Source organism: Mangifera indica, chromosome 3, assembly GCF_011075055.1.
Source record: "Mangifera indica cultivar Alphonso chromosome 3, CATAS_Mindica_2.1, whole genome shotgun sequence".
Lineage (NCBI taxonomy): Eukaryota > Viridiplantae > Streptophyta > Magnoliopsida > Sapindales > Anacardiaceae > Mangifera > Mangifera indica.
The window spans coordinates 6,128,943-6,141,831 of NC_058139.1; the positions used below are offsets into that span (position 1 = coordinate 6,128,943).

Below are 12,889 nucleotides of genomic sequence, written 5' to 3' on the forward strand. Positions count from 1 at the left end.
ATTAAACTTTGAGTAAAGAAAATAATAAGATAAAAAATAAAATAAATACAAGAACACAATTAATTTTTTACATTGAAAAATTACAAAAACCACAAGATTTAACGATCTACTAAAATTCAATCTATTTTAAAGTGTCTATAGGAGTGTTAATCTACTAAAAATATTTCACATAAACCGTTAAATTGACCAAATTAAGGTTTCTTAATTTCTTATGTCCTTTGCGTACTACTAAGAAAATCAAGCTAGAAATATATAATTTATTGAGTTAACCATCTAAATGGACGGTTTTCAAAGCCCATATTTAAGAAAAGTAGCCTCACCCCATATAAAGTAGCCTAAGCCCATTAAAACATAACAATTCAGCCCGCTCTACCATGATAAATATCAGACAGACCCTCCAGAACCCTCTGGTATTTCCCTCCGCCTTTTCTTGATCTTTCTCCAGACTCCCTTCCACTGACTTCTTCTCCACTTCTTTACATTTCCATAACCTTCACTCTCACTCTATCTATGCACTTCTCCATAACCCTGCCTTTCATCGCAATTCAAAACAGCAACAAAGCATTCAGCTCTACAACACAAGTAAAAGAAAATATATTGCTTCAACTCTCTCAACACAAGCTAACACCTTTCTTTGTTCTTTGAATTCTGAACAATGGCATCAAAAACTGAAGGCAAAGCCATTGGCATTGATCTCGGCACCACTTACAGCTGCGTCGGAGTATGGCAAAACGACCGCGTTGAGATTATTGCCAATGATCAAGGCAACAGGACTACACCTTCTTATGTTGCCTTCACGGACACTGAACGTTTGATCGGAGATGCGGCGAAAAACCAGGTTGCTATGAACCCTCGGAACACTGTCTTCGACGCTAAACGTCTCATTGGGAGGCGCTTCTCTGACCCGGCAGTGCAGAGCGATATGAAGCTTTGGCCTTTTAAGGTCATTGCGGGACCTGGAGACAAGCCTATGATCGTGGTTCAGTACAAATGGGAGGAGAAACAGTTCGCCCCGGAAGAGATTTCATCAATGGTGTTGACCAAAATGAAGGAGATTGCAGAGGCTTATCTGGGTCAGACCGTGAAGAACGCTGTGATTACTGTTCCTGCTTATTTTAACGATTCCCAGAGGCAAGCTACAAAGGATGCTGGAGCTATAGCCGGGCTCAATGTTATGAGAATTATCAATGAGCCGACTGCTGCTGCCATTGCTTATGGTTTGGACAAGAAGGGGTCGAGGTCCGGTGAGAAGAATGTGCTTATATTTGATCTTGGTGGGGGAACTTTTGATGTTTCGTTGTTGACTATTGAGGAGGGGATCTTTGAAGTGAAGGCGACTGCTGGTGATACTCATCTCGGAGGTGAAGATTTTGATAATAGGCTTGTCAATCATTTTGTTGCAGAGTTTAAGAGGAAGCATAAGAAAGATATCAGTGGCAATGCCAGAGCTCTGAGGCGTTTGAGGACTGCGTGTGAGAGGGCGAAAAGGACTTTGTCTTCCACCACACAGACGACGATTGAGATTGATTCGCTCTATGAAGGTATTGATTTCTATTCTACTATTACTAGAGCAAGATTTGAAGAGTTAAACATGGATTTGTTTAGAAAATGTATGGAGCCTGTTGAGAAATGTCTCCGCGACTCCAAGATCGACAAGAGTCAGGTTCATGATATTGTTCTTGTTGGTGGCTCAACAAGAATTCCCAAAGTTCAACAACTGTTGCAAGATTTCTTCAATGGCAAGGAACTCTGCAAGAGCATAAACCCTGATGAGGCAGTCGCTTATGGAGCTGCCGTTCAGGCTGCTATTTTGAGCGGTGAAGGGAATGAGAAGGTTCAAGATTTGCTTCTTCTTGATGTCACACCTCTCAGCCTTGGAATTGAAACTGCTGGAGGAGTAATGACAACTTTGATTCCAAGAAACACAACTGTTCCCACCAAGAAAGAGCAAGTCTTTTCGACTTATTCTGATAATCAGACCAGTGTGTTAATTCAAGTATATGAAGGTGAAAGGGCTAGAACTAAGGATAACAATCTTCTTGGAACTTTTGAGCTTAAGGGCATCCCTCCAGCGCCAAGAGGTGTTCCTCAGATCAATGTATGCTTTGACATTGATGCCAATGGTATACTGAATGTGTCTGCTGAGGATAAGACTGCAGGGGTGAAGAACCAAATCACAATCACCAATGATAAAGGAAGATTGAGCAAGGAAGATATTGAGAGAATGGTACAGGAGGCGGAGAGGTACAAGTCTGAGGACGAACAGGTAAAGAAGAAGGTGGAGGCCAAGAATGCACTAGAGAACTATGCTTACAGTATGAGAAACACAGTTAAGGATGAAAAAATTGCAAGCAAATTGGACTCAGCAGACAAGCAAAAGATTGAGAGCGCGATCAATGAGACCATGGAATGGCTTGACAGGAACCAACTGGCTGAAGTTGATGAATTGGAGGACAAGTTGAAGGAGTTGGAAGGATTGTGCAACCCCATAATTGCAAAGATGTATCAGGGTGGTGCTGGTGGAGATGTGCCAATGGGCGGCGGTCCTGAAATGCCAAGTGGAAGCTATGGAAAATCTGGGCCTGGTAGCTCTGGTGCTGGGCCGAAGATTGAAGAGGTAGATTAAATATATGAGAATTGTCACTTGGGAAGTTCTGTTTTTCAGCATTGCTCATTTTTCACTGTTTCCCCATGCTTGAGTGGCTCTCGTTTGATGCATAGGTTCAGAAATGCTATGAGAAATCATAAATAATGTTGCAGATGTATATATTTTTGTCTAAATAAAATTATTCTTCAATATTTTGTTGGAAAGTGTTACACACAATTATAATTTATTTGCTCTTTTCTTCATAAAACAGCAGAATTGGAATACCATTCCTACTAATTATTATTGTTGTTATGGATATGACAATATGGGATGTGGCAATTCTTCTCTATGTTCTTTTAGAAGAGAGCCTCTGGATTTTTGTATTGATACAAGTCATCTGATAAAAATTAGGCAATGTTCCTCTAAGGTCCATGCCTGCCAAATGCGGCACAATTAAACCACTGCAATTTTCCAAGGCAGTGAAGAAGCTTAGTGATGTGGTTATGGCTTACCATATTGTTATATGATCAATGGAGATGCGAATGAATGCAGATTCCCTAGATTTCCGAAGGCAAGTCACCTGTAAGATAGGTAATCGACACACCTATATTATACATTGAAGTGTTTACTGAAGATGCAGGAAGCTTTTCTTTAAACAGACTTTTGTATAAATTGAGGCTCTATAGATTTGGACTTTTCCCTATTTCCTGTGAAAGAGTTATGGGAGAAGGAAGGTGAAAGTGCTTCTGTTAAATTGGTTTTGGAAAGAGTTAGAAAATGGAGTTTAGAAAGAAGAGCAAAAAACTCTGGTATTGGACCTTGTAAATTGTTCACATCAAGCTGGACAAAAGGAAGACTGTCTCAGGTGGAAAAATTTATGTGGAATTACTTCGGACAAGTGATTGCCAGAGAGGATGAGGATTCAAAGGCCCGTGAGATTTGAAATAAGACTGGTGTATTCAGTCAGCTAATGGTAGTTACACAATGTTCCTCCCAGGTCCATGCCAAAAAAATGTAATTCAAATAAACCAGTGCAATTTCTCGAAGAATCGATTGATATTAGTGTTACGCTCGTGACTTACCAGATCATTATATGAGAATTACTTATGTACAAGGCAGCTCCCCTAAAATATCCAAAGGCAACTCTGCGAAAGGAAGATTGTAACTCACAGCCAGAATCAGCAATTAAGTGTGAACTAAAGATGCAGGGAGCTATTATGTAAAGCCATTGTCAGATAAATCCAGGTTCCATAGCTGAGGATGGTGTCCTATTCCTGCAAGAATTTTTCCCAAGAAGTTGTGGGATATATGTATGTTTGCGTGTATGTCCTTAGAAGTTTCTCTTTTCCTATTTTAACATTATTTAACTTTATTAACTGTACGGTTTCCTGGATCCTGGAAGAAAATCTTCCAGAATCATCGGACCCATCATTCATTGTGGCATACTCAAATTCCCTCTCTCATAAAAATTGAAGCTTAATACTGCATACCCTGTTGTCACCTAACATGTGTCCCGCTCACAACCTCTAATTCTTGTGATTCAATAAAAAGAAATCTGAATAATGCAAGAATAATTTAAATTTAAGACAAATTAACATCTACTCTATATATATAATAATCTTGTTTTCAGAGATGATAATTAGGCACGGATGCTTGTAAAAAATACTGTCAACTTTCTCTGATAAATGAGAAAAAGGTGAGCATCCAATTCACCAACCACTTCACTTGGTTCTCGGGAAAGTTGATAAATCTAATGGCTTGATAAATAAAAAGTAAATAAGATAATGGTAAAGCTTTTTACTTTATTCTTGAACCACTAGATGGACTTAGTCTCTGCTGCTATTTTAAGCAATTAAAAGCCGTAAGCAAAACTGAAACTTCCCATTCATTGAAGAAACAAGAGCAAACAACTTTCTATCAAAAGGTCCTTGATAAAACAAACACACATGATTTTGATCATACCAAAGCTAATAAAAAAATATAGCACAAAGTATGAAGAATATGATAAAGATAAGGCAAGAATATGAAGACATGATAATACAGTAATACTCATTGAAAGAACAAATCAATTTTTGGTCTCTGTAGTTTCCAGCTAACTATTATTCTGTAAAGTTAACTAATAGCTTAAACTTTTCAGTGAAGTGGGTACTTGGCAAGCTTCAAAACCCAAAACGCTAAACTTTAAACTTGCTAGGCATATATAATAATCTAAGTGCATCTTTAAGCAACTGCAATTGGACTGCCATTTCTTCTCATAATATCTTTACACTACTAAAATAAACAGGAAGTTTCATAATATCTGGTGAGAAGTATGAGCCACTCCTTTTGATTCTCTCAGAAAAGAGCAGCATATTTCACCTCATTTCCATTCATTATCTACAGGAAACCTGCATCCCATATAATATACCTCTTACAGGTTTGTTAGCACAGCTCAAACCTACCCTAAAACCCTCTCTGAACAGTGTCAATGGAGGTAAGGTTTCTTGCATGGCTCTTATTTATATTGTGTACTCATTGTTTAACATGTTTGGGGTTTGAAGGCTTTCCTGCATCAAAATTTGAAGAAGTAAATCTTACGGAACCAAAACTTGTAGGACGGCTTTATGGTAAGCAATCTTTCTTAGATAGTTCATGCATAAAAAGAGCTTAATTTTTTCTCTGCAGAGTGATTAATTACTGTACTGATTCATGGGTTTTTCGACAGAGAGACATGCAGCAGCAAACATCTCAGTTGGATCATATGCAGTAAGTGAAAGCAGAGGATTAGAGGGAAAGCATTATATGATTTATGAAAGAAAGGGTGGACATGGACACAAAGGGAAGGGAAGTTCTGGCGGTGGAAATACTGCTCATCATCCTAAAGCCAATAAAGGTCCAGCTTCACTATCATCAAGCATTAGTTTCATGTCTGCTATTGCAGTAAACTTAGCTTTCATGGCAGTATTGCTGCTTGGGGTGTTTTAGTGTATCAACCAACAGGCCGACACTTTGAAGGCCTGCCAACTATCAATGGTATCTAGGATTTTGTTTGTTTCATGAGCATCTGTCCTCTCATATTCATGGAGAGCCAACATGTTATCTTGAAGTTGGCTCCATTTGTGATAAATTCTGATTATTTTATTAAAAAGTGTTTTACAACTTCTCTCTTGCTCTTCTAAAGTTTATTTTAATACATAAATAGATTCAATCTTAATTTAGACGAAGTTTATTGTAATATATATTATGGTTGATTAAGTAATTTTAAATTAAAAATAGAAAATTATTTAATCACGTAATAATACATTATCATTGAAATCCAATTTGATATTTATTTTAAGTGTTTATGAATTTATGGGCGTATAACTTTTAAGGTTTATAATCAGCCTTGCATAATGGCAGAGGGGAAGCACTTCTCAACAGAGTAGGCTTTTTGTGGTAGCATTGCTGCCAATAAAAGCAACTCTTATCAACCAACAGGCCAAAAGTTTGAATAGTTTTTGGGATTTGGTTTCATGAGCATCGCTCCTCTAGGCTTGTGATATTAATTGGATAACTTGGCTATGATTGTTTCGCTTGTAAGAATTGGGCTCTCTCTCTTTACTTCTCTAGTTTTAATCCTCACACACAAACTTCATTTAAAAGATGAGGATGTATTAGATCTGAATTCTTAACCACCCCTTTTATTAAGGGAAAGCCCTTAAGATATATAGCTCCATGGTTAATAGGCAATTCATCCATGAGATATCAAATTGATTGCAGATCTCTCAAAATGTTGCTTTAGAACAGAGCTGCAGAGCTCCAAGCTAGAAAGGCAACCTAATGTAAGTTAGCACTATCTGACAAAATCAGCATCATTAAATCAAATTAGCACTACAAATTTTCCAAAGTCCATAAACGTGAATTGACATATAGAATGCACTAAATCAAGTTTGCATTTGTTATAGTTTAAACGCAGCAAGGTTTGTAAATACATGATAAAAATTCACCACCAAATAAAAAATGTTAATTCTGAAAAGTTTCTAATGTGGTGTTTTTAAATATCATAAAAGAACTTCTGAAACAGTTTCATGTGTTCAGATTGTAGAGAGATGGCAACTGATAAGCTCCCATCATTTGTAGGGCTTGGCAATACAAATGATAAGCCTTCATATGCAATCCCACCAGGCCCCATAAATATGGGTCGACCCCAACCAAAATCTGCATCATGTATTGGCAGTCTAACCCAACTAGTAATCCCAAGATTTGGACACCTAAATGTATGGGCACCACGAACTAATGCTGATAAATCAGGCTGAAGCTCTAGGTAATCGAGGGCTGACCTTAAATAGTCGTTGTCCATTCGAACCAAGGCATCATGAATCTGGCCAGCAGCATACCATATAGGCTTTGACTGGAGATCACCTGCTACTGCCATTGGTGTGGCTGTAAATATCACATTCCCAAAGTAACCAGGTGGAAGTGGGGGGATTAATCTAGCACGTCCGTCAGTTGCTATGTACAATTTAGTCTCTTGATCATCAGATAAGCCGCGTGCCTTGCATGCAGATCTCCAGACATGACCCGCCAGCATCTCATATGAGCTATAGTTGATAGTGTTACCATCTTCTTTGGCCTTGGCTTTGAGGATGTTGAGCTGGTCCCGCGTCAACTTAAAAATGGAGACAGCAGTAGGCTCAGAAACTGCTGGTGGAGGAGTTTTCAGGGAAGGAGGCGGCTGGTATTCCATGTGTGGGAAAGTAGGCTGAGGGGGATCCTGTGCTCTGAGCAGAGTCCGGTCAATGAACAGGGTGATGTTAACATCAAGACCACGAGCAATGTCTGACCATGTGTTTACAAAGTGAAGACCAGAAAATCCATCTGCCGCATGGTGTTGCATACCTACACCAAGTGAAACTCCACCACATTTGAAGTGAGTAACCTGCGAAAAACAAAAACAATTGTCTTGATAAGCAAACTAAAGTTCCAATGGCTAAAATTGACTCAAGTGATTTGAATTTAGTAGATGTATAATTACTTCTTCATTACCACAAATCTGATTCCCCAAATGGATTTCAGCTATAACCTAGGTGATTTGGCATGTAAAAACCACTGAAAGATGTTTACAAATATGAAACTCTGTACATGTTCTGATCGGAAAGCCTCAACTCAAACATGTACATGATAAGTCTTAGTATACACCTAGATGACAAGCAATATAAAAAAACAAATCCCAATGCATCCTCTCAATATTGCCTTCAGAGTAAGTTGCATGCATAATCCACAGTTCTCAGACCATAAAGACATGACAAACGTACTCACAAAACACCGTGTTCAGGGATAAGCTTTAAAAGTTCAATTTTCGATCCTTTGCCTTCCCCGGGTTCCTCATCTTGTTAATGTAGCTACTGATTTACATTCTTTGTAATTATTTTTTTTTTAATTTATAAGAAACAGTTAAACTGAATTAAAGAAGAGATTGGGGTAGGTACATCTTGGACTAGAAATCCACAAAGAGATCAAAAATCCCATCAGAGTAATAATTTTAAACTAGAAAGTGACACATGTCTAAGCTAATAGTTCCTTCCCTGTGCCAAAATAAACAAACTATACAAAGTTCACCCAAAACCTCTGTCAATAAGATGTAAGAGGAAAAACTAAGTCCTTCGATCAGTGAATCTTAGGTGACCTGAAGATGGGTAGCAAGTAATATTAAACTCATTCAGCTCAGTTCACCATTTGAACCTTTTTCTTTATGAATACATAATTATGTGAAGTGCATGGTTAAAAAATAATTTTACCAAGCAGCAAGCAATTAAACTTGGTCTCTTCTGATGGAACTGCATATTAAACTCCCCCCTTTATTTTCACAGGCACACCTAAGTTTCAGATTCCGAGGCATATTTGAAACATATGGGAAAAGGAACACTTTGTTAAGTGACACAAGCAATTATGAACCAAGTTGGTCAGATGCTCAAGTATGTTAGGTGACACCATAGCTTCAGAGGGATAGCACCGATTTGATTTATGTGGGCATGTGCTTGCTGAAACAAGCAAAGCAATAGGTGGTGTACAATCATCAAGATGAAAAACAAGGTGCAAGTGCAATTCATTTGTCTCTACCCGCCTAAAACAAAATCATTAAGTATGTTAGGTGACACCATAGCTTCAGAGGGTAAGCAACAATTTGATTTATGTGGGCATGTACTGGCTGAAAAAAGCAAAGCAATAGATGGTGAGCAATCATCAATATGAAAAACAAGGTGCATGTGCAATTCATTAGTCTCTACCCTCCTAAAACAAAATCATTCAATTATAATCATATGGCATGCAGTAACATTAAATTGCACATTGACACAGTTGCTTAAAAGTTATGAAAGTATAGTCACATCAAGAAGAGCTCGTAATGTGAACGTGGTGAATTGATTTGAAAGATCCCCCACCTCAACCACCCCAAGGACCTCCAACATGAGCCACCACTTCAAGTTGCTCTGTTCATTATGTTGATGTGACATTTTAACTGTCAGCCTATTATAGAAAGAACAGTATTGGGCTCTAACCTATTTGGAAAACGATTCACTCTATTTCATTTCATTGCAAAGTAGTTAACTTCTAATACACACCAAATAAAAACAGCCCTTTTTAATAGCTATTAAATTAAGAAACATCGAAACAAATAAATGTGCAAGCCATAATATATAAAGAATTGACCACCAAAGACTTTTGTTACCTGTATCACAATCAACTCAAGTAAACATTTCAATCACAGTTTCTTTTTAAAATATCCATGCAAATGATTTCCCCCACAAAAATCAGATACACATAATTGATTATTTTTTATCTTATTTTAAAATTAATCAATTAGATATTACCATCTCAATTTGTATTGTATTAGATAAGTTTGTTAGTATTAATCTTCCATAAAACAGCAATCATCAGTATACAGGATAAACTACTGTAATAATTTTTTTCCAACTAAATAATCAGGAACTTGCAATATTGCGAAACCCAGTAATGTTACCGAGCCATTAAGAATAAATGGTATAAATTGATTAAAAATTCCAACACAAACCCAAATTACCAAACCGGTAACGATACCTCAACAGTAACACAGTCCGCAAGTCAATGTTTAGGTAAAATATAAATTCTTGTAAGATTTACAATATTTATAATATAATAAATCATCGCGACAACGACCCGGCACCATAATAAGGTAAACAAACTCAACACGGTAACGTTACTTGAATGTCAAGAAAAAATTATAAAAGTACCTGTAACACCAATAGGGGATACGTAGAGATCCCGCCGGAGTAATCCACTGTCGGAATGAGCTGCTTGAGCTCTAAAGTGGGCGCAAAGTCACCAAAATCATCAATAACAGAGGGAGTTTCGGCCTCAACAAACAAGACGCCTTCAGCATTACAATCGATCTCAATCCTTCCATCTTCGTCACGCTTTAACCGCCCCGCCATTGGGTAGAACGGCACCAGAGCCTTGCCGAGAGCCTCCTTGAGCAACTTACCATCAAAGAAGTTTATGGCCCCGGTGGGCCGGTAGAAGTAAACGCTGGGAGTATGAAATCGGGGAACCACCAGATCGACGTTGGAGTTCCACAGAGATATCCTCGGCGTCTCCGCCGACGGCGGGACCATCGTCGACTCCTTCACCGTGATTATCATTTTGAAAAATAACGATGTCGGCGCCGGGCTGGGGAATCCAAATTGGAAAGTTGAGTTAGCTTAGAAATGTAAATGAACGTTGAATAGGAGTCAACATCGCCTGACACAAAAAGTCAAGTTTCTTCTCAGTAGTGGAAAACCTCAGTTTCTTTGACAAATATACTAGGCAAGACAGCATCACCGGAAAAGACAAAATAAAGAATATTTTAATATTTTCTATTTTTTGTTTGATTAATTATTGGCTGGGAAAGATTTGTATTCCACCAAATAGCTCTTCAAACAAACACCGGAATCCATAAGAGAAGACAAACAATACACGACGAATCCGTTTGATTATTGTCTAATTTAAAAGACAAAAAGGTATTTGCAGCAAGATTCTAGGTGAAGTGAAACAGAGAAAGAATTTTTCGATTTCATACGTAAATTTTTTATGCTCAGTGAACAAACAATGAACATCAAAACGACGATGTTTCACGATTTAAACATGATTAATCAAAGAAGAAGAAAAACGGTGGAAGAAGGAAAGAAACGGAATTACCTGAGGTGAGGAATGGATGAATGAAGAATGAAATGTTAGTATAGAGAAAGAGGAAGACGCAGAGCGGTTTATAGGAAAAGCTGTCTTCTTCCTCGGAAAAAGAAAGACAAGTGTTGCGTCATTCACCAACCCCCAGGCCCCACTCTACAAACGCTGACCGTAACCAACTGCCACGTAGGCACCCCAACGCACGCTCATCAAGTCCCTCTGCTCAATCCATTTCCCTGCCTTGTCTTCTCACCTGTTGTTTCTTTTAATATTGTCTATTCTTTTTGTTTTTTTAATGTAATTCAAATTCCAAAATTACATTTAATACTTTAACGCGGGAAATTTGTTTAATTTGACTGAAAAATATAGGTAAAAAATCATATCACAAGTGAAAATAGATAAAATTTTAACAATAATAAATAATTATTTTTTCCATTTTAAATAAAAATAAATAGATCATCCAAATAAAAAATAAAGAAATTCAATCCAAAATGAAAAAGAAGTTGGTGAGATGGTGACCTAAGATTGGCAAAGGCAGAAAGCCAGAAACTGCCTGAATCTTGCCACTACTAGCGACTTTTATTATGACGTTTATCCTCAAACTCAACCCCACATACCATGACTCCCACTTTCGTCATCACGGAGTTGGTGACATTTCCCACCAAATTCATCTTCATTTACAATTTTCATTTTTAGCATTATATTTATGCTTATTGTAAAAGTACTAAATGCCTTATGAATTATGATAGGAATTCTTTTTTTAAGTTCATAACTTTTTTTATTTTGTGTAGAGTTTTCGAAATCTATTTTAAGACTATAAACGAACTGAATGAGTGATTTTAAACAATCTCACAAAGAAAATATAAATAAATTATTATATACAATGCATGATTTTATAAAAAGCTAAAAAGACACTAAAACTATTTACGTCTGATGTGATGATAAAAATTCTTAGAGGATTTTTAAATATATCCTCTTATTATTAGAAAGGTTAAACGACTATTTTTCACCCAAATTTTAATGTACTCTCAAAATCACATTTACAAAGTTTGAAAAACTTAAAATCTCATTCATGAGTCAATAATGGTTAAAATTTTTTGTTAAAAGTAAGAATAAAATTGTTATTTTATTAATAATATTAAAAATATAAAATTTATTGTATTTTTCTCTCTAATTTTTAAAAACTAACAATTTTACCCTTATTTAAAGTTTTCTAACTTTCAAAACCTATGATTTATTTTCTAAAGTTTTTTTACCATCAACGACAACGCTTCAACCCACCATCTTCGACCACTAGATTTTCACTCTCCAGCGTAAGAAGATGCAACAAAAACTCTTTTTCGTCAATTCTTTTAGAATCGACAAAGATGTATCTTTGGGAAACTCTAAAGAGATAAAAGGTGGTTGGAGATTTGTAGGTTGAAGCGTTATCTCCGATGGTTGGAGAGTTTCTAAAAAGTAAACCCTATATTTTAGGAGAGAAATGCTACTTTTAAAAGTTATAAAACTTTATGCGTGAAGTTGTTAATTTTTAAAACTTTGAAGAGGAAACATAACATATTTTATATTTTTTTAATATTATTAATAAAATAACGATTTTATCTTTACCTCTTTTAATAGAAATTAGTTTATGAGTGAAATTTTAAAATTTCAAATCTCTAAATGTGTATTTGGATTAACATTAAAACTTATGTGGGAAATAGTCCTTTGCCTATTAGAAAATACAATATTACTTCTCGAACTCCAAGTTCGTGATTATTTATCAATTTCTGTAGACCGATTATCTTTTAATAATAGAAATATTTTCTTTCATACTAATAGAATTTGTGTTATTCTATTAAACTTTAAAGGAATTTATTATTTGGTTCTGCACCAAGGGAGCAGTCCAATTCGAGTGAACTGGAAGTTAATCAAAAGCAAGAATGCACCATCGCAAGGAATAGTATGTTAAAAGTTAAAATTTATTATTATCAAGTATAAAATAGAAAGAGAAATACTACATTTATTTATAATAAATATTATTTTGGTATTATTAATAATGTATTACTGTCTTAATTACTGTCTTAAAAATTAAATATATTATTATAATAAATGCTAAAAGTTACTATAAAATTGATAGTAGAATAGAGAGACTATAAGAAG

General features: G+C 36.2%; 3 protein-coding genes across 4 annotated transcripts; 2 read left to right on the forward strand and 1 right to left on the reverse strand.

The window, feature by feature from the left end:
• The first annotated feature begins 406 nt into the window (after positions 1-406).
• LOC123212230 (heat shock cognate 70 kDa protein-like) lies at positions 407-2,799 on the forward strand. Its single transcript, XM_044631313.1, has one exon. It carries the CDS (start codon positions 656-658, stop codon positions 2,624-2,626), a length of 1,971 nt encoding a protein of 656 aa, XP_044487248.1. The 5' UTR covers positions 407-655; the 3' UTR covers positions 2,627-2,799.
• Positions 2,800-4,663: 1,864 nt separating this feature from the next.
• LOC123212207 lies at positions 4,664-5,725 on the forward strand. The gene is made up of 2 exons (XM_044631281.1): positions 4,664-5,193; positions 5,292-5,725. The coding sequence occupies exons 1-2, from the start codon at positions 5,055-5,057 to the stop codon at positions 5,549-5,551; spliced, it is 399 nt and encodes a 132-aa protein (XP_044487216.1). The 5' UTR covers positions 4,664-5,054; the 3' UTR covers positions 5,552-5,725.
• A 755-nt stretch (positions 5,726-6,480) lies between these two features.
• LOC123211777 (shikimate O-hydroxycinnamoyltransferase-like) lies at positions 6,481-10,908 on the reverse strand. 2 transcript variants are annotated; one of them, XM_044630665.1, is made up of 3 exons: positions 10,760-10,908; positions 9,814-10,249; positions 6,481-7,484 (listed from the first exon to the last, which is right to left on the reverse strand). In XM_044630665.1, the coding sequence occupies exons 2-3, from the start codon at positions 10,219-10,221 to the stop codon at positions 6,600-6,602; spliced, it is 1,293 nt and encodes a 430-aa protein (XP_044486600.1). In that variant the 5' UTR covers positions 10,222-10,249; positions 10,760-10,908; the 3' UTR covers positions 6,481-6,599. The 2 variants fall into 2 exon arrangements, with proteins under 2 accessions (XP_044486600.1, XP_044486599.1); XM_044630664.1 differs by having other exon boundaries at positions 9,814-10,321; positions 10,760-10,890.
• Between the last annotated feature and the right edge of the window lie 1,981 nt (positions 10,909-12,889).